Source organism: Haliaeetus leucocephalus, unplaced genomic scaffold (assembly GCF_000737465.1).
Source record: "Haliaeetus leucocephalus isolate CR32 unplaced genomic scaffold, Haliaeetus_leucocephalus-4.0 Scaffold306, whole genome shotgun sequence".
In the NCBI taxonomy this organism is placed as follows: Eukaryota; Metazoa; Chordata; class Aves; order Accipitriformes; family Accipitridae; genus Haliaeetus; species Haliaeetus leucocephalus.
The window spans coordinates 4,089,625-4,109,593 of NW_010972742.1; the positions used below are offsets into that span (position 1 = coordinate 4,089,625).

Here is a 19,969-nt window from a genome sequence, read left to right on the forward strand (position 1 = left end):
CAGCGTCCGAAAAGTTCTTCAATCGGACCTTTGGCTGGTACCTGCAGAGGGACCCGGTGGCTCGGCGGGGAGACGGGCCCGGCCCCCTTGGGTGGTGGTTGTGGAGGGGGAAGACTCGGCGGGTGGGGGGGGAACGGCAGGTACGAGCTTCTGGAATCCCTCTAAGTGGGCTGCTGTGGGACTGCTCTGCGCTTTCCTGGCGGTGTCGGCGGCTTTTGACTCGCTGGGGGCTGAAGGTGCGGGTAATGCTCTTACAGGCCTCTGCCTCGTTTAGAGATGCTCTGCACTGCTGCCAGGGAGGGGAAATCTTCTTCTATTTGAGAGCAAGCTTCTAATTGTGGGAATGCTCTGAGCTGCAGGAATAGGTGCTTTATTCTCATGAGTTTGAGGAGAGGAGAACAAGAATGGGTTAAGCAGACGTTTTCCATTTTGAAGTTATTGTTACAGCGATTCTGGGTTGTTTCAATTATTAGTCCTGATTTTTAAATCGTTCTTAGAACGCTATGCAAAAGTATGTGAGCGTTAAGTGTTTGTTAGGGTTTATCCTGACTATATTAGGTACTTTGAGGTATGGCACCACCACCATCATCTTTCTGGTAGTGAATGTTGGTGGAAGGAGGTTGGTTTTTGGTTCGTTGCCAAAGATGTGAAGAAAGAGGTGAAAAAAGTAACGGAACTTGAAAACAATGTGGTTCATAGGAGGACAAAGAAAATCAGAGTGTGCAACTAACAGCGGGGGAGAGAAGAAAAGTGGAGCAAGGCTGTGCTGGCATTTCACACGTTTCAGGAGTTCTGCAATTGTGTCGGGAAAAATAAGTTCATTAAAAAAGGGCTGGGGGACACTGAAGAGCTTTGGGGACCAAAGGAAGTTAAATTTAATTTTCTTCTTCACTGTTCCTGGAGGGATCTGGGGAGAGCAAAAGTTTTGCTTAAGATGATTGGAAGATCAGTAAAATAAACTGATTGCTGCAGAAGAAGAAATAAAGAGCTCAGAAACGCTGAAAGTTGGCAGAAGCGTAAGTTGGAGTGAAGTACAGGCCATCCTTCCTGCCCACAGAAAGAAGGAAGCCTACAGGGACGGCTTTAATGTAATTGGGAGATTTGCAGAGCTTTTGAGAGATTTTTAAAGCGTGTTCTGCTCAGTTACTGGAGAAGCTAGATGAAATCCTTTAGAGATGAGGACTATATATGATTTTAGATTCCTCTTTGCATTTCAGTAGTGTTCAGAGGTCTCAGGCATGGTGGTGAATCTGTTAGAGTAGGAACTGTCTAGCTGCAAAAATCAAACTTAGTTTCTTTAGTCATTCGGTAGGGGATTCCAAAAATAAGGATCTGTCTGTGGGCTGATGTCTGTGTTCAACATAATGTCATGTTGCTAATTCTCAGTTATTAATGAATTCTTGCTATCTGTTTTGTTTGTTAACATTAAAGCAGTCTAGTGCTGTGAAAAGAAAGCTCCAGTCTCCGCACGGAAACCCACCTTTGAAACGTAAACGTAAGCCATCAATAAACACCTTCAAGAAATGTGCTACAGAAGCTGACATCAGGGAGAAGGGAAGTTCATCACAAAAATCTCTTTCTAAGAAGCAGTTGACTGACAACCAAAATGAAAGCCAGAAGAGCAAACCTTTCATTAAGACATCCAGCCTGTTTAAAAACAACCCTGATATCCCAGAAATTCACAGGTATTTTAGACAAATGGGAGGGAAAAAAAAACCTTTTCAATGCCTTGAAATTCAGTGTCCTAAATTTTTGGCCTTGCTTGGGCAAAGCAGTTGCTCAGTACGTGTCGTTTCATTGCTGTTTACACAGAATACTACTGTATAATTTTTAACCACACCATGTGCTTTTTTTTGTTTTGGTTTGTTTCCCCTAACTCAGAAAAGCAGTGCAGCAGGTGCAAGAGAATGTATTCACTACAGATTCTTTTAGCCAGTTGGACCTCCATCCACATCTGGTGAGTGGCAGGAAGGCTGTATGCCTTGAAACATGCTTTTTTTTGGGTGGGGAGCAGATTAGAGAGCTGAGATGCACCTTTATTCATGGTGACTTGGACAGGCTTGCCAGTACTTTGCCTGATTTTGTTGCAGTCTTTTAGCTGAGCGTGCTGGCCAGCGTCCTGACCTGTCCCCAAATGCACTGTCCCAGCACCCTTCACTGGTTGCAGTTGTAATACCAAAAAACCACAGAAAACTATTTGGGAATGCAGTATTTTAACAAGTCTGCTATTTCACGATGTACCAGCAGTGGTGTAATTCTGATTAGCTAAGAAATATTTTGAGGACATGGGAACTCTTGCAGCCAGTTGCCCTGGACCAGTAATAGAGAGAATAAGCATCAGTCTTCTGTTTTTTTGCTCTGTCTTGTACTACAAAAAGTAACAAAAGGAACAGTTTGACAATGAAACCTGTTTACTGCTCTTTGTTATCTCTCTAGATCTCCACAATAAACACTGTCCTAAAGATAAGTAGCATGACCAGGTAAGCAAATTTATATAGAAATTTTGCACTTCGCTAGCCCTTAAAGCCAATCATCTATGATTGTTTCATTATATGTTATTTGTTTGTGAAGACCACAGTACCCATTAAGCTGTCCCATTTGCCATAGGGTTTGTTGCTTTAAAAATCTGGGATGAGAAATAACTTGTAAGTTACACAGTAAGTCAGTTGTCACAGCTGAAGATGGAACCTTGGAGTCCTGCCTTCTAATTTGGTACTTGAATCATAAGACCATCATTTTTCAATTTATCGCATCCGATGCCTATCCAGTGGCTTTCCTTAGAAATTACCTCTAGTGATGTAGCTACACTGCAGAGATGAATGCATGGAATTTGGGGTAAACAGTTTTGAAACAGTCACTGTATGTTAAAACCTTAGGATTCTATCCTGCGTTGCATTCGTATTTCCTAATCTGTTTTGTTTGTTACGCAGTGTTCAGAAGCAAACAATTCCTGTGCTCCTGCAAGGCAAAGATGCTCTAGTGAGATCTCAGACTGGTTCAGGTCAGTATTTAATTGTCAGTCTCCTTCCCTGGGCATATTAAACTGGATCCCAACAACAGAACCAAAACCCCATGTTCCCAGTACAGCTCGTAAAAGTGACAGGCTGGGAAGCTTGGCGTGGGACTGCTGTGACACAGACAGATGCCATGCAAACTTCTGTAACAGCGCAGTGGTGGGACTGAATGTTGATGTGCAGCTGCCAGTTATTGCACATGGGCCTATTCCAAGGCTTATGCTGGGGATGCAGATCCAGGAGGCCAGCGGAGCTGAGCAGCACACGCTCTTACGTTACAAACTTATGTGCTTGCTCTACAGCAAACTATGTCTGGATGTCTCTTTTTCTTGGGTGGGTGGGAATATTTATTTAGGTAGATCTTAATGGGATACCACCACCTCTCTTTTTTTTTAATTTAACCCTTTGGTGAATTGCTTGTCAATCTTTTGTTTTGGAAACTTTCTGCTTAATTAAAACTTTTCCAGACTCTGACCCTCGTTTAAGAATGGTAGGATGAATGGTACTTTAATTTGCTGTAATTGCCACTTTTTCTTTTTTTTTTTTGATGGAAGGTCTTCCAATTTTCTCCCTTTTAAAAAGGTAAAACTCTTGCCTATGGAATTCCACTTGTACAGTCTTTGCAAGGAATGGAATCCAAAATACAGGTATGTGCAACAGAATTAAATATATTTGCTTTTGGTATTAAGATTAATAAACATAAAATCCAGCTCTTATTTTGCAGTCATCACTGTCTCTTCTTGACAGAAAGGTCAAGCAGTCTTTCTTCCCCTTTATTTGTGCATGTGGCTTATGTGATCCTCCTGTACTGTTGAGATACAGAGGATGCAAGAACTATGTTACACGTTCCCTGTTAGTTCATGCAGTAGGCTAAATTGTAGATAAGCTAAATTGTCAAGTTTGGAGAAGGTAGACTGTGGAAGAAGCGATGATCTTGAAGCCGGAAGAACTGAAAACAAAGGTTGCTGTCATGTCTTTAGGAGTAATAAGTTTCTAATCTTTGACATAGAGTGAGATTTGATAATTGCTCCCAATTTGGATCATCTGGTTGACCAGAAAATGCTGCTGCAGATCTGCCATCTCTTGTGCCTTTTATGGGAAGAGATCATCCTGAATTTCCTTATGGGTTGAACTGTTTCCAACCATCCTGGATTGTTGGGTTATTTCCAACCCATCTGCAGCTGCTACCTACAGATTGTTGCTGTACATCAAACATGAGAGTGTTTCTGCAACTCAGAAATACAAGAGTGAAACAATATGCATATGGAATAAAGTGTTGGGTGTGACTGTGAGCAGGGTTTCCAAGCAGGAAAGAGAAGGCAATGCAGTTTTGATGTTTGAAAGATTGTTGTTGTTTTTAAAAGCTGGGAGGGGGCAATATCCCAGGCTGTTGTATACAAACTTGTACTAAAACCCTTCAGAATTCACTTTGTTGGCTAATAGCCGTTAGACGTGGAAGTGCTCTGTTTATCAGTGCTACCTACATTCTTCTTAGTGGACCTCTTGTCTTCTCTGTTTGCAGCGCAGTGATGGGCCTTATGCGCTCATACTAGTCCCAACGAGAGAGGTAGGTGGCCTTTTTTCTTTCTGATTCTGTCTGAATCTGAGTGTTTGAACACTGGTTTTTAGTATGTAGACGCGAGTCCACCAGGGACTGTCTTAGGAAACGTCTGTCCTTTTGCTGAAATCTTGCCCTCACAGAAAGAGCGTTTGCTCTCTAGATGCGTATTGTCATTTTTGTTCAGTGCCATACTGAAGTAAGGAAGAAGGAATCTCAAACTTTTCCTCATGCAGTTGGAAATAATTGTGAAGGCTGGAGAAACTCTGTAGCTCAGTGCATGGGAGGGAGAAATGGGAGGGAGAAGCTTGCCTAGCTCACACAGGGGAAGTAAGTAAAACCAATGAAATCAGCTTTGCAAATGTGTAGGTTTATATAAACGTTTCATTTTTAAAGCCCTTTTTTTAAATCCGTAAGTGAATGCTGAAGATGAGGCTTCCAGGAGTTGGTTTCTCCACTGAACTCTCTTCTATTTGATTTATATTATTTGCAATTGCAAAGGCAATTTCAGAGGAGGGTATCAACCTTTTTTTTTTTTTTTTTTTTTTTTTTTTTTCAAATGATAATAACTTCCATGTGGAGAATTGATTGCAGGTATCTAGTTTGGGGCACAATATTTTATGCAACCTGCAGTGCAATATCTCAGCTCGGTTCCATGAAAGGAGAAAGCTCTGAAGCTATTTAAATTTTTACAGCAGCAAACTTACTGCCTCTCTAGGATGCTGTATGAATACTAAGCATGTAGGAAACTGTGCGTAAGCTTGTTTAAAGGTCTGCCATTGAGAGTACTTATGAAGATAATTTGTAATTACAGTTGGTATTTTACTTTGTATTGAAAGCAATGGCCTTCTTGAGAGCCTGGCAAGTGATAGTATGTAGCATGTGTAGTCAGAGCATTTAAAACAGTTCTACTCCCATAACTAAGCCCTGCTCACATACTCATTCCATGAATGAGTCAGGGTGGCACCATTGCCTTTCTTGGTCTTCTTCATTGCCACAGCAGAAATGGCTGTCAGATGGTACATGAAACCCAACAGCTATATGCTTCCTACTGACCAGACATTTAGGTTTGCAAGCTTTGTGCGTACCATCTCCCTTCTACTGACTGGGAAATGGAGAGGTAGAAAGATCCAGTGGTATGATCACTCCATGGGTCAGGTGAGGGAATAATGTGGGCTGCCCTGACTGCCAGAAGATAACTAACCTCTGGGCTGCATTTCCTTTTCATAGTAGTTTTCTTCCAGAAATTGTGCCATTTTCCTTTTCACTCTTCCAGTGGAGCAAAATCTTCTGTGGCTTCGGCTTGTTTTCTCCCTGGGGCATTCACAGAAGCCAGCAGAAGTCTCTATTGTCCTGAGAGCTGGCTTGTGGAGCTGAACCAATACAGAGGTTTTTGAACAGGTCCAAATATAATAAAAGAAAGATTATGCAAGAGAATAAAATAATAAGCAGCTTCTAAAAGAAAAATTAAGGATGTATTTAGAATTCTGATGATATACATAACTAGACTAGCTTACAGATTTTTGAGTCAAAGGGGCTTGTTGTCCATCTTTGTAGTCCAGGGACTTTTTCAGAGCTCACTTTCTTTTGTTGATTTCCATAGCTTGCACTCCAAAGTTTTGATACAATGCAGAAACTACTTAAGGTAAGAATTCGATGTTCTGTGTTCTTCTTATTCCTTGAGCTTCTTGCTGTAAGATGCTAAGCAATTTCAGTTCTGGTGAATTCAACTGGATGCTTAAGGAGATCCAGCATCTGGCAAGATATATGGTCCTTAAAGATAAATCTGTTTAAGACTTAAGTGCCTGATTTCCCTGTGGCATGTTTTAAACTATTACGTGAACAATTAAGTGATTAATTATAGCACCTTAGTTGCACATGTTTTCATAAACAAGTGTAGTTGATTTTCACAACGTTTTGTTTTTAGAAGTACCTGCCATTGTTTCTGCCTGAGTTATGAATGGAAACTCTCACAATGACAAGTGCCGTTTTAGTGAAACTAATACTAGACAGATGGAGAGTAGAACTTGGTGAACTGCTTTGCCAGTTGAATGCCTGGAGAAATTAGAAGGCTTTTAAAATCATCAAATGATAGTGCTTTCCTTTTAATTGAGGCGGAGTATCTTACCATGGGGCTAGAAGGTATCTAAATTGTTCATCTGATCCATATTCCCACTCCCTCTTCTGGTTTTTTCCTTGAAATAATAAGGCACTTTCCAAGTCTTTTTTAGTGCTGGAATTACCAAGTCAGATTTTGTTGTGTCATGCTGAGGTTTAAAGTACTTCAGTCTTCTTCCATAGTAATGAGAAATTACTATGAGTGGACTTTTGATGTCCTTCAAAGGATGAAGTCTAGACTGACCCCCTTCAGTTTTGTTACATATAATGTGTAGTAACCATCAAGTCCAGTGTAAACTGTCATAGTGACCCAAAGCAGGTCTGACTGGACCTTGGAAGGACTGGATGACTGGAAAGTGTAATATGGTTATGTAATTACTGAGAGAGAAAAAGGTTGATTGAGCTGTTCTGACACAATCACTCTAATGCCAACTGCTAAGGTTATATTGCCTGGATCTTGCTTAGACATCTTCCTTATTTTAAACCTTAAAAAGAAACTCTTTTTCTAGAAACTATTTTGTTGGAGCATTTCTGGCAAGCAGTGACCTGTGCAAACTTAAGCCTATTTACCAGTCACACGTTTGTGCAGTCCTTACAAGCTGTGCTCTGCTTCTGTCCTGCATTTCCTCTTGAGTGAGGCAATGGCAGTACTATGCTTTGATTATCTCCCCTGTAAATATTGGACAGTATTGGATTCAATGAAGGATTGGACCTCATTAAAGTAAGTGGCAAAAACTCCTGCCAATATCAATGAGACTGACATTTAATGTTCACAGACATGGTGACTGTGTGCATGTAGGTCTGTGTATGTATTTATAAACTTTACAGGTCCTGTGTTTTTTCTTAAATTTTCCTTGGCCACAGGAAGATACTGCTTAAAGGCAAGATGAAGAAATAGCATTGTAGCTTGTCTTTGAACATATAGGCTACATGGCGAGAAGGAAAAGAAATATTATTATGTGATTGGAAGTGGTGCAAAAATGATTGCATTTCTATCTTCCTAGATGATGTGGGAAGCAAGTTACATGGCTAGAACTAAAGGTGCCATTGATATGTAGCTGTGGGTGACAGAGTGCATGTAGACTGTATCTGTTAGATCAAATCAGATGCACAGTGCTGTCAGCCCCAGTCCTTTCTTTTTTTGCCCAGAAATATCATTTTTGGATTAGGCTCTGTCTCTTTGTTAAGAATCTATATTGGTCTTGGTTTTCCTTTCTGTAGCCATTTGCCTGGATTGTGCCTGGAGTGCTAATGGGGGGAGAAAAGAGAAAATCTGAAAAAGCCAGGTAGGAAGCCAACTTCTTAAGTCGTATTTTGGGTTCTTCTGCTCTACAGCGTTTTTATCTGTTACTCTTCTTTAGAGTGCTTTTCTTACTGTGAGAGAGGATTGTGAGTTTGGATCAAGCTGTGATCCCCCTGGATCTTACACAGATACAGTGACTGGGTCAGCAGGAAGTATTCACTTCCCCCAGTTGGATCTATTTCTAAAATGTTGATGAGCCTTCTGAGAAGATGATCTCTTGTGTCAGTATTTTTTTTTCTCTTCTGACAAACACCTGTATTTGCTTACCACCAAGTGCTGTCTACAGTGTTTGTTATGGGGGAAATTGCTTTCTGGAGAAGAGATTTCCTGGTGTTAAAAATCTCTTTCTTTTCCCTTTTCAAGAATTGAATTGTAAGCTGGTAATCCAAAATGGAATTTTCATTTCTTCCTGTATAAGTATACACAAAAAGAAGTTTACTCTTGACAGTAAAGAAAGTACTCAATTAGAAAAGAAAACCTAGCTTGGGTGTTTTAGATTATTTTTTTTAATATTATTAATATTTCTTTCCACCCTGTCCTTATCACCAAGTATGCCTCTGAATATCAATGATGATCAAGGATAAAATTTAGCTGTGCAAGAAATTTCAGTTTTAATCACTGTCCCTGTTGATTTTACTGTGGCCATGATTTTTCCTCTGTAGGTTCCAGTTCCTCACTCTGGGTTCCTATTCCAGAGTTACTGCTAACCTGTATGTTTTATTTTCTTTTTTTTTTCCTCTTTCTTTTTTTCTTGTTTCTTTTTCTTTTTTTTGTGTTTTAATCTAAACAGATTACGTAAAGGGATAAATATCCTAATTTCAACTCCTGGTCGCCTGGTTGATCACATCAAGTCCACAGAATGTATTCATTTCCGTCGCACTCAGTGGCTGATTATTGATGAAGCAGACAGGTAAACTTTCAAGTGTTTAGATACGTGTTGTGGTTTAACCCCAGCCAGCAACTAGGCACCACACAGCCACTCACGCACTTCCCCCTACCCCCAGGGGGGTGGGGGAGAAAAACAGGGGAAAAAAAAAAAAAAGGTAAAACTCATGGGTTGAGACAAGAACAGTTTAATAAAACAGAAAGGAAGAAACTAATAATGATAATAATAACAATAATAAAATGACAGTAAGAATAAAAGGATTGGAATATACAAAGCAAGTGATGCACAATGCAATTGCTCACCACTCGCCAACTGATGCCCAGTTAGTTCCTGAGCAGTGATGCCCCATGCCAAATCCCCCCAGTTTATATACTGGGCATGACATCACATGGTACAGAATACTTCTTTGGCCAGTTTGGGTCAGCTGTCCTGGCTGTGTCCCCTCCCAACCTCTTGTGCCCCTCCAGCCTTCTTGCTGGCTGGGCATGAGAAGCTGAAAAATCCTCGGCTTAGTCTAAACACTACTTAGCAGCAACTGAAAATTTCAGTGTGTTATCAACATTCTTCTCATACTGAATCCAAAACATAACACTATACCAGCTACTAGAAAGAAAATTAACTCTATCCCAGCCAAAACCAGGACTATATGGAAAATAATTATGATACCCTCTGCATCATAATTCACTAAATAACTTTAAAAAATAAGAGAGAGAGCGTGCACACGATCTTAAACCATTCATGCTCAGTGGCCTCAGCCAAGCACCAGATATCTGGGATTAGGCAGAAATGTCCCCTTTGGACATATTATTGTACAGTTATTCATTGCAGAAATTCTGTCAGTGTCTTCTGACTTGTCTGACCCTGGCAAAAGTTGAAGATGGAACATGAAGCTAGATGGGCCAAAGATCTGATCAGCTTTAGCACTTCCTCTATTCCTAATTGGCTCATGTAGCATTAAGACTTTCTCCTCATTCCTTCCTACAGCATCTTTCATCACTTCTGCTGTTTTTGTAGGATCCTGGACCTGGGCTTTGAGAAGGCTGTAGCTGTGATACTCAATGCTTTAAATGCCGAGAGAAAGACACGTCAGAATGTCCTGCTCTCAGCCACCCTCACAGAAGGTAGGTTATAGACAGATGGTCTCTCTTTTAGCTGAATAACACACAGGCAACTGCAAAATAATGGGTTGAGTCTGATTATGTTACAGCCCAGTCTGAAGCCCTTTGCAGAAGTGGAATAATGCCTATTGATTTCTTTGGGCTTATGACACTTGTCCTTCATTACTGGAATTTCTGTCAGTGTATATACTTACATGGTCCTTACATACGTCTCTCAAATTCCAGAGCAAAGTCACTGTGAAGCTGGGAAGCACTGGTTTGTTTGTTTCCTTTACAAATATAGAATTAAGGCAAAAAGCTCATGACAGGACAGGACAGCTGTTGTGTGATTTGCTCAGTATCGTACAAGAAGTCAGTTGCTGAGGCAAGAATTGAGCCAGGTCTCATGACTCCTGCACTCTTGATAGAGTGAAGATCTGCTGGGTTTTTTTCCACACACACACTTAAAAAACAGGACTGCCAAATGCTGTCTATCTGGTCAAGACATTTATGTAATGTAAAATAGCACAGTTGGCTGAAGTAGTGTCTTGTGATGCTTTTAGTTGAGCCCACAGCGACTAAGCCTGACTAAGCCCTGAAAAGTCTGAAGTTTGTGGTTCTGTTCTGTCAGTGTCTGAGGCATGGTTCATTAGTTCCTTGCCCTTCATTGCTTTTTACTACAATTGCGTTAGCTCTTTTTTTATGTGACTGTATCATCGCGCCCCCCAGCAGCACCCCGGACTGGACTGAATGTATTTTTCATTTTCTGTGATTTAGGAGTAACGCGACTGGCCGATATCAGTTTGAATGATCCCATCAGCATTTCCATAGCAGATGAAATCCAGAAGGCACTCAAACCAGCATCACAAACGGGTAGACAAGCCAGTAGTTCATCAAACCACATGGACCAGGAAAACTTTGCTGTTCCAGAGAAGCTCAAGCAGTATGTCATGATGGTCCCCAGCAAACTGAGGCTTGTCACGTTAGCAGCTTTTATCCTTGAGAAATGCAAGGTGAGATTCTGTTTATATTATTGTGTTTATATTATTAAGTAGCCCCTTGCCCTTTCCATCTCCTTTATCTGTTACTCTATCAAGGATAGCGTGGCTTAGATCTGGGGCTTTGAAGTGCATCTGGTGTACAGGGAGCCACAAGAGAGCTGAGGTGCTATTGCGTCTCTCATGCTGACATTGAGATACCTGTGCAGCCAGTGCTTATACTTCTTTTGCGGTCTCAGCATTTGGTGTCAAACTCCATAATCCTTTCCCGGATAATCGTATCTCCGGATGTGGAAGCCACATAGATCTTATAATGATCAGGGAATTGGGAGAGGTCTGTGGAAATGGTCATGTGCGATTTTCTTGTTTTTCTTGCAGTTTGAAAAACACCACAAGATGATCATCTTTTTCTCCAGCTGTGAACAAGTGGAATTCCACTATGAGCTCCTTCTAAATGTCCTTTCAGGAGGGCTAGAATCAGAACAACTTGAACATTCATCTGTCTCCTCTGCGCACTTACAGTTTCTACGACTGCATGGCAACATGGAACAGGAAGTAAGCATTCTTAAAATGTCAGGATACACAGTTTTATTCCTTATTCCCTATGATTTATTATGTGGTTATTTTGGGGAGGAGGGCAGAAGAGAGGACAGAGAGTCATTTCACCTCTAGGGGCCTCACTCTTCCATCTGCTAATGAGAATAAGAATGTTGTCCCACTTCTGGAAAGTACCTTGGTAGCTATATCTGAAAAACACAGCTGAAGAGGCAAGAGGTGTTATTTCAGCAGGCTGAGACAGCCTTTCTGTATTCCCAGTGGGTGCACTTAAACCATTTATGTATCCATGGTTCTCTCTCAAGTGGTCAAGACAGGCTTTTAATGCCAAAGGAAAACCTCATCCAAGCCCCAAAACATTACTACCCAGTAAGTTGCCCCCATTAGATAAGGATGGAGCAATTTGGCTTTGGTCTTGAAGAACCATGTCTTGACAGACTGCTCTTTTCCGTGGGACGGAATAATAACAATGTAATAGTGATTACCCCCAAATAGGTGTAGGTTTTAGCTGGATAGGCCTGGGTGATGAGATTGGAGCTTGCTACACAGGGCTGAGAGGCCAGGAGAAGAGTGTCAAATGAACTGTCACTGCAGCATTTCTCTCTGTAGCTGAGGGACCTCCCTTGAAAGTTCAGCCCCTGATCCTGCCCTTGGTCTGTGATGGAGAGGGTTACTGCTCTACTCTGAGCTGCACAGCAGAGATGGTAAATGAATAGAGCTCTTCTGATGAAGCAAGAGGTGAAGAGCCATTGTTTTTCTCACTCATTCCCATCCTGTGGAGACCAGAAACATGTGCTTTGCTGTCCCTGCAGTCTGGCCTTTCCTCAACCTGCCTGCCTGAGCGAGTGAGCAGGCCTGGTCTCGCCCAACTCTACCCTGACCAGCTGTTAAGCCAACAGAACACCACTAAGTAGCTGGCACCAGGGGAAGGGTTTTGCCTTTTTAGTACCCAGTGTGTAATTAGTGCTTGATGTCTTCAAATTAAGAGCATTAATGGAGCTAAATTGTGGATCCCATATGGTACTGCTGAGCACGGCTGCTGTCATTGTCAACAAGATACAGCGTGCTCTCTTCTTTAATTTTTGTCAGCAGAGGGTTCAGTGTGTCGGCAAGGCCCAAGTTTCCCTTCTTTCCCAGAACAGTACCTCTAGCTGGGAGTCAAGTATGTAAGGTTTCTTCTATATCATCAACATAACAGGACATTCACTTAACTCCTAGCTAGAACTCTGAGGAGGAAGGCTTGAAACATGGAAACAAGGATATTTTGGAAGGAGGAAGCAAAAGGGACAGGAAGGAAGCAGGTATGGTGTTACTGAGGCCAGAGACAGCCTGAGCTCTGAAAAGAAGAGTGAATGGAATCAGATCAAGGGAGCGTGAGTGTGTGGTTGTTTCCCACAGCTAAGGAGAGGGAATGTAGGTGGATAGGTGGTACTGGCAAGTGGAGACCAAATGCTACTGAGGCCTTTGGTTACTAGTGCTCAGAGATTGTCTTGTGTGATAGCAAATATTGTGATTTAATGTGGGTTGGAGAATCAGTTTCTGTTGCTTTTATCAAGAAAAAAATCACACCCCAGGGTAGTTAGTTAAACTAACTGGAGTGTGCTTAGGAAGGTTTTGGGACTGACAAAGCAGGAGGCTTTTGAAGGTAAGGGAGGAGTCGTACTGGCAGGTTCCTGCAATTCTGGGGTTCAATGGCTCAAAGACTGCTGGTGGGGTAATTTGGGATCTGGGGGCTGTGGACAGCCCTGCCTGGGAGCCTGAGCTCCTGTTAAAAGTGGGGGCTGCAGGAATCCTGCAGGTGCAGACCAGTGATGAGGACAAGGCTGGGGAGCACCTGCCTCTGACACTCATGGGAAGGAATGACCTCCATCCCAGTGTCTGCAGTCCTGTTGGTGGCCCTCACCAGTACGAGGCCTTTTCTTGTGGGAAGGCTGTGGGAGGGTGCCCTGGGAGCTCTGTGGCAGCTGCCTGCAGGGCCCAGGAGTCCTGCCTCGTTGCCCCCTTGGGCAGGGGTTTCTGGCCAAGGTCTCATCTCTATTGCCCTGTTACTCTGAAGACTTACCCCACAACAGTTCACATGAGCAGCTGTGCAGCTGAGCATCCCTGATACTTAATAATTACACAGTCAGTCCAGTGACTGTCTGCATGCCCCATTGGGCACAATGAGGCTGATCTCTTGTGACTATATTGCTGTGTCAACAAAATCGGCTTATCCTGCTCATCGTGCAACTGGACAGACAGCAGTTAAGATGCCCAGCTTTTTCTTGCATTCACAAAAGCCTGTGTTGCCCATAAAGTATGCCAGTGCTTCTGTTGCTGCTGCTGAATCTTTTGTGGATCCCCTCTCCATGTAAAACAGTTACTGGTTTTTGACATATACAGGCCATATTTCCATGCAAACTGTGGAGGTGTTGGCTGCTTTGATTTGACCAAATGCATTCAGGCTTGCCCCAGCCTCTGTGCCTTCCTACCTGGGACCACACCTGTAAGCCATAGATTTTTTTCCATTTGCAGGAAGTGTCTGACTGGAACTCGTGAACTCAATTCCTTTGCTTTTGAAGCTGTACATGATATAGTGAATGAGGCATAGTTAGATTGTTCTATTAGCTGATTTGCTTTATGTTTGACTGTAATGTGCATCAGCACTCTTTTAATTTTTTCTGTTTCAATCCTCTAGGAAAGAACAGAGGTCTTCCAGGAGTTCCTAAAATCCAAGACCGGCACGTTGCTTTGCACTGTAAGTAACTTAGCGTGGAGCTGCAAAGGGACTCTAATGGGCCTGTCTGATACCTAATGCTAGAACAGAGGATTTGGCACTGAGCTCTAATTCCAGCTCGCTGCCCGACCTTGAGGAAAGTCGTCTCCTTTTTCTGCATCTACATATTAAATAAGGACTGGTACCCTCTTTGCAAACTGTTATATGTTCTTTTGCTGCAAGGTACCATATACAGAAAAAGCATGTGTCTTATACAAGAGGCCTCTAAGTATTTTGCATGGTCTTATGTCTGGAAAAATCTGTTCATTTGAAGCTGGAGCCTTGCCCTCTACATGCAGTCAGTAGAACGCAATCCTGATTTGTAGTATGCCCCATAACTGCCAGGTAAATTGGATGTAATGTGATATTTCCTATCTTAATGACTACCCCAAGGTTAAAAACAAAAACCTGCAGGGATGGAAAGGAAGCCCAACCAGAGAATGGTGTCATTAGAAATGCACATGCTCTGCTGCTCTCCATGCTTTGACCTTCAAGCTTCCTTCAAGGGTGCTGAGGGAGAAATTCTTGTCCTCTACTGAAGTTTGCTGGCACCCTTGTGTTGTGGTGGCACCTTCCACTTCTCGTTTCTGACCTGTCGGTGCCACAGCTAGCCTGCTGCAGTGGTGCAGAAGGCTGCACGATTTGCTCTCTAATAGTGGCAGCTGTTGATCTGAAAATGTGTGAATCTTGGCGATTTCTACCCACTGCAAACTTGTAAATTACAGCGATCGGGAGTAATTAGAGCTGAGAAACCCTCTCCAGCTCTGAAATGACTCCTGTTCTTGCAGCACGTTATTCTTAAAGGAAACTAGTTGCAATTTTTTTCAGAGAGTGGGAGCTGAAGTTTATCTTATTTTCATGCCTGCGGTTCAAACAAGGAGTGCCATGTTTATAGGAGTGTTTGATTTAGGGTTGCCAAATTATATATTGCATCACCTGTAAAATTGTACTTGTTACATGCTAGTCTTGGTCCTGCTTGTGTGTACAACCTTTCAATGGTTTGATCAAGGTCAAAATGCATCTTTGCAATGCATAAGTGTAACTATAACTTAGTTTCCCTATATATGGAGGTAATACTTCAGTGTCTCAGCTGAGGAGGATAGCAAACCTTAAATCATTCAGTGCCGTAGATTAAGTGTTTTGAAGATAAAAAGTATTTGGTAAATTCTAAATAATAAATAGCTAAACTTTGTTATCCTTCATGCAAATGCTGTCTATAACTGAGAAATTTCAGGGACATGTCTTGTTACTGAAATTTCAGTTTAATGAGTTTGGAAAGACAGCGAATGCTCAATTTTAGTCAAAGAGAAAACAGAATCATTGCAATCACTGGGATATCAGTTCCTGGGTGAGACTGTTCGAAGGGGAAATGCAGCCTGTGGCAGGAAAAATCTGCCAGGAAACGTACAGCTATTGACAAGGTAGGAAGAAGAAGAAGTTGGATAAAGAAATCCCAGTGGATGGGATCACCCTCTTGAGACACTGGAGATGTAGTTTAGTTTTCTGCTATGCCACAGACTCCATACAAGTGGATGTGGAATTGTGATGACAAGGCAAGTAACCACATGTCAGCTGAGCAGCGATAGTTGTGTGTTTGCTCTTGACTTGTCATAAATGGGAAGTAATGTGAATTAATCTAGATTGCCATGAAGAGGGTAGTGTAAGGTAATGCATTTACTGTAACCCTCGTTCATTTCAATCTAAGCTACTTTGCATTTACGGCAAGGCAGGGATGCAAATCCTGACAGTTACAGTTACTATGGCTCAGCTGGCACATGGTTAGCACGTTAAGCACAGTAAGTTGTGTGTCTGAGTCCAAAATCTCCCTGTGCTTCAGCTCCCCATCTGTAAAATGGGGATAGTAGCACTGTTCTATCTTACAGAGATGTTGGGAGGACAAATGCATTGAAACCAGGAGGTGGCCTGTTACCACAGTAATGGGGACCATATGGACACCTTAATATAGAGATACACTTTGCACTAGTCCCACATTACAGGTGCCTCCCCAACGCAGATGTCCAAAGGGCAGCCAGGCACTGTGACCACCTCCCGTCTCTGAGGGCATTGCTTTTTCGACACTCTTCTTCATATTAGCAAAAATGTTTTGCGGAAAGGTGGTTCTGTTCTTTTCACTGTGAAATCACATTTTGTGCCCACAAAATTTTGAAACCTGGCTCACAAAAGAGCAACACAAATAATGTTCCCGTCCTTCCCTTGTCCCTTATGCCATGTTCTCCACCCATCTTTCCGCTCTAGTAAGCAATGGGACCTGCTGTTCCTTTTATTAATTTGCTCTATGTCATATGTATATTAATATATTCCATAAAATATTTTTGCCAGACAATATAAGCTGGCAGACAAGAAAATAAAGAAGGGCCGTGTATCTCAGAGGGTCTCATCCAGATTTATTTCTCTCTCCTTCACTGAAGTTCTTTGCGGCTTCCTTTGGGATGTGCCTTTTAAACAAGTTCATCTCTTCCAGGGAGAGAGGAAAGATCATTTGGAGATTGTTTGCTGTTTACTCAGTCACGCTAACTCATCTTGCCAGTTTTCTGGCGGCCCCAGCCAAGAGCTTTCGCCTCTGACAGCTTCTGTGCTCTCTCCTTCCTCCTCTGATTACGCAGCCCAATCTGTCACCCTGCCGACGGGGGTCTCTACCCTGCTGATGGCTTTCCACACTCGGCAGTAATGACTTTTGGCAGGCCGGGAAGGCGCGAGAGCTTCTTCCCCAGCTTGGAGAGCCGTTAGGCCCTCTCTGCCTGTTAGCTAAAGCACTTTGTGAGGTTCTTTGGTAAATAAATGAGTCATTTTAATCCAACTGACAGCCTGGCACCTGAGCAAGCTGCCTTCCATCTGTACTTCTAGGCCTCATGTAGGCAGCCAATTGTCAAGCTCAGGGCCTTCAAGACCTCACCATTGAGTGTCTTTCAAAAGCAACTTTAGCAATTTCCTTTGCCCTAATTAGATTGTGTGAGAGGGACTGAGCAAACCAAGGCCCTTGCAAAACTTTTGTGGCTGTGTTGGTTCTGATCTTCTGCAGCGATACGCCTCGCTTTCAGTGTGGCCTTTTTGCCCTCCGTTCCTTGCACCCACCCCTGCGTACCCCACCACCACAAGCACAGGCTGGTAGCATGAATTGTTAGAAGCAGAAATTTCAGCATTTCTGGGGGTCCTCAGCTGGATTGTACCTTGATGCCATGTCATTCTGTGGCTTGCAGTTGGGATCAGGGCAGGAACATGGTTAAGGTTTCACATTATCTTGTTTTTATCGTGTTTGCTTGGCATCTGGATTTTCTTTAAAATTGCCCTGGTGTAGATTATTTCTTCTTGCTCCTGTGAGATGGTCACTTACTTCTCCCTTCCATTGCCCATTGAAAGGAATCAGCGGTGACCTGCTGAGGTGTCATATTCTTGATTTCCTTGTTATTAAGGAATGGTGGTGTGAGGTCATGCGTGGAAAGGGGAATGCTGTCTGGGGCAGTGTAAAAGAAGGGAGAGTAGTACATTGGAAATCTATTGGGCTTCTTGAAAGAGCACGGGCAGCAGGTTAGTGCTTCTGTGTGTGGAATAATGTAGTGGTAGTAAAACTGGATAATTGTTGCTTGGGCTGTATTCTCTATCCTGGTAAGTTGACCCACAAGTATTTTTCTAAAGATCTGAGAAGCAGGAAGCTCATGGGCTCTGCCAGCAAAGGAAAGCAAATCAACTCAAACTTTTTATCCTAATTCTACCTTGCTGCTGTCTACTGGGGCCTTTGAGGAAAAGGAGCTACAGGAGACACAGGTGGACTGATACTGAGGAATCTTTGAGAGTTTGCAAAACACTCCAATTACCAGTAACTCCCAAGACACTTCTGAAAGAAAGCCAAGTTAAACCCCGGGAGAATAGCTGCTGATATGTGTCAGTAACAGCTGAGTGGAGTTGGTGGCATTGTGAAAGCAATAGTGAATACAAGGCTGATGATGGGAGAGAGCCTCCTCCTAAAATGTTGTCCCTGGCTATTAGGCTTTCGGTTAACCTTTTCAACTTTCCTGCTTGCTTTGGCAAATGCACATGAGAACAATACTGTCTGCAGCAGTAGTTTCCCAGCTAGGGGTGTTGAGAGAAGGTACCTTAGAAGAGGAGTGAAAGAATCCTGGTGGATGAGAGGGATGGCTTCCGCTCCTGCCATCTCCTTCTCCTCCCCATGTTGGAGGTGCCTGCTCCTGACCACAGGGACAGCTTGGCTATCTGTTTATTTTCAGTAAACTGACCCTGTCCCAAGGTCAGAGCCCTCTCATCAAACACAGCCTTTCCTAGACTACTGGGTCTAGAGCGCAGTATAGGAAAAGACCAAAGACTCGTCAGTGTGGAAGTATATAAGAGCCAGCCAGATAGGAATCAGATGTCAGCACTCCTGTCTGATCATGCTGTAGAGGTTATAATCTTGTTATCCCGGTAACTGCTGTATGTGTTCCCTGACTTCTCTTGATTTATTTTCTCCAACCTCCTTTAAATGGCTTTTTGTACATCTGTTCATTCTGACTCTGGGAACAAGTCGTTTCTTAATGAGTGTGTTGGAGCGAAAGTGTGTATTATTTCAGAGTGGGCGCTGTGGAAAGTGTCTCCTCTTTTACTGCAGTTGGAGCCACAAAGCAACCTGGCTAGTGCTTATGGGAAGGCCTTTGCTGCCAAAACATCAGCTTCCTAGTCTTTTAACGTGTGTGGGAGTTGCATGAAAACACTTCAGTGGGTGGCTGACACATTTTTAGTACATTAAGCTCCTGCTTACGTTCTTAATATATTCTATTTTGCAACTAGCTAAAAGATACATGTGTTCCAAAACATTTCCTAACAGAGTTAAACCTGCACACCTGCTCTGCTATTGCGCGTGGTGAATGTAAAATCCAAGGAGTATGTGAGGACATTACTAATGAACAGAAAATCAAGAAGGGAGATTGAAAAGTATTTGCACTCTCTCTTTGTTTTGAACAGTATTTAAACTCTCTTTTCTCTTTGAAAGGGTATGTTTTTTGAGCTATCCTGGCTATTGGTAACTAAAGGGTCTCATTCAAGTCCTTCTCCAAGTTGATAGGTTTTCTCACCAGCTGGCACATCAAATAACACTCCTGACAGCAGCTTCAGACTCTGTTCTTCGGGGCTGAGTTTTGTTTCTCCAAATCAAAACCAGACTGGTGAAAATCTTAAGGGGTAGCTGAAGTCCCCTCTCCTTGAGCTGTACTCCAGCTTCCTGCAGATTCTGCTAAATTGTTTGTTGGCCTTTTATCGTAGGGCCAGGTGACCTGCAAGTCATCTGCTCCTCAACTTGAGACCATCACCTAGGAAAGAGCTAATTATTTGTAGGTGGAGATCAGTGCATCTTTGGACATTCCACTCAAGGCCTAGGATCCTTGACCATTTGCTTTATGGCCATTTTCCTTTTCATCATAAGCAGCCTGGTTTTAGTTCTTAGGCTTGCTGTGGAGAAAGGTGTGCTCAGAAATAGTGTTGCCTTCCAGAGATTTAATTCTGCCTCTCTCACTGTTGGGGCAGTAGGTGCCTATGCGCATTTTCATCAGTGAAACAAACTGAAGAACCACAGGTATCACTACCATTAAGACAGTTGATTCTTTCAGATATATTGTAAAGGGACTGTAGCAGACTGCTGTAATTCAACACCACTCTTTTGAAATAGGTGTTTTTATA

The 19,969-nt window shown here is 42.6% G+C and overlaps 2 protein-coding genes across 2 annotated transcripts in view; one reads left to right on the plus strand and one right to left on the minus strand.

The window, feature by feature from the left end:
• Positions 1 to 4,975, minus strand: part of GTF3C4 (general transcription factor IIIC, polypeptide 4, 90kDa) — an 18,684-nt gene extending 13,709 nt beyond the window's left edge. The window contains exon 1 of the mRNA XM_010570870.1: positions 4,957 to 4,975. Within this exon, the coding sequence (XP_010569172.1) occupies positions 4,957 to 4,960 (4 nt within the window). The 5' untranslated portion in view covers positions 4,961 to 4,975. The remainder of the gene's footprint in view (positions 1 to 4,956) is intronic.
• Positions 2,928 to 19,969, plus strand: part of DDX31 (DEAD (Asp-Glu-Ala-Asp) box polypeptide 31) — a 47,717-nt gene continuing 30,675 nt past the window's right edge. The window contains exons 1-10 of the mRNA XM_010570862.1: positions 2,928 to 3,001; positions 3,569 to 3,661; positions 4,537 to 4,581; positions 6,176 to 6,217; positions 7,912 to 7,976; positions 8,784 to 8,903; positions 9,894 to 10,000; positions 10,754 to 10,989; positions 11,353 to 11,529; positions 14,207 to 14,266. Coding sequence (XP_010569164.1) covers positions 3,644 to 3,661; positions 4,537 to 4,581; positions 6,176 to 6,217; positions 7,912 to 7,976; positions 8,784 to 8,903; positions 9,894 to 10,000; positions 10,754 to 10,989; positions 11,353 to 11,529; positions 14,207 to 14,266 — 870 coding nt within the window. The 5' untranslated portion in view covers positions 2,928 to 3,001; positions 3,569 to 3,643. The remainder of the gene's footprint in view (positions 3,002 to 3,568; positions 3,662 to 4,536; positions 4,582 to 6,175; positions 6,218 to 7,911; positions 7,977 to 8,783; positions 8,904 to 9,893; positions 10,001 to 10,753; positions 10,990 to 11,352; positions 11,530 to 14,206; positions 14,267 to 19,969) is intronic.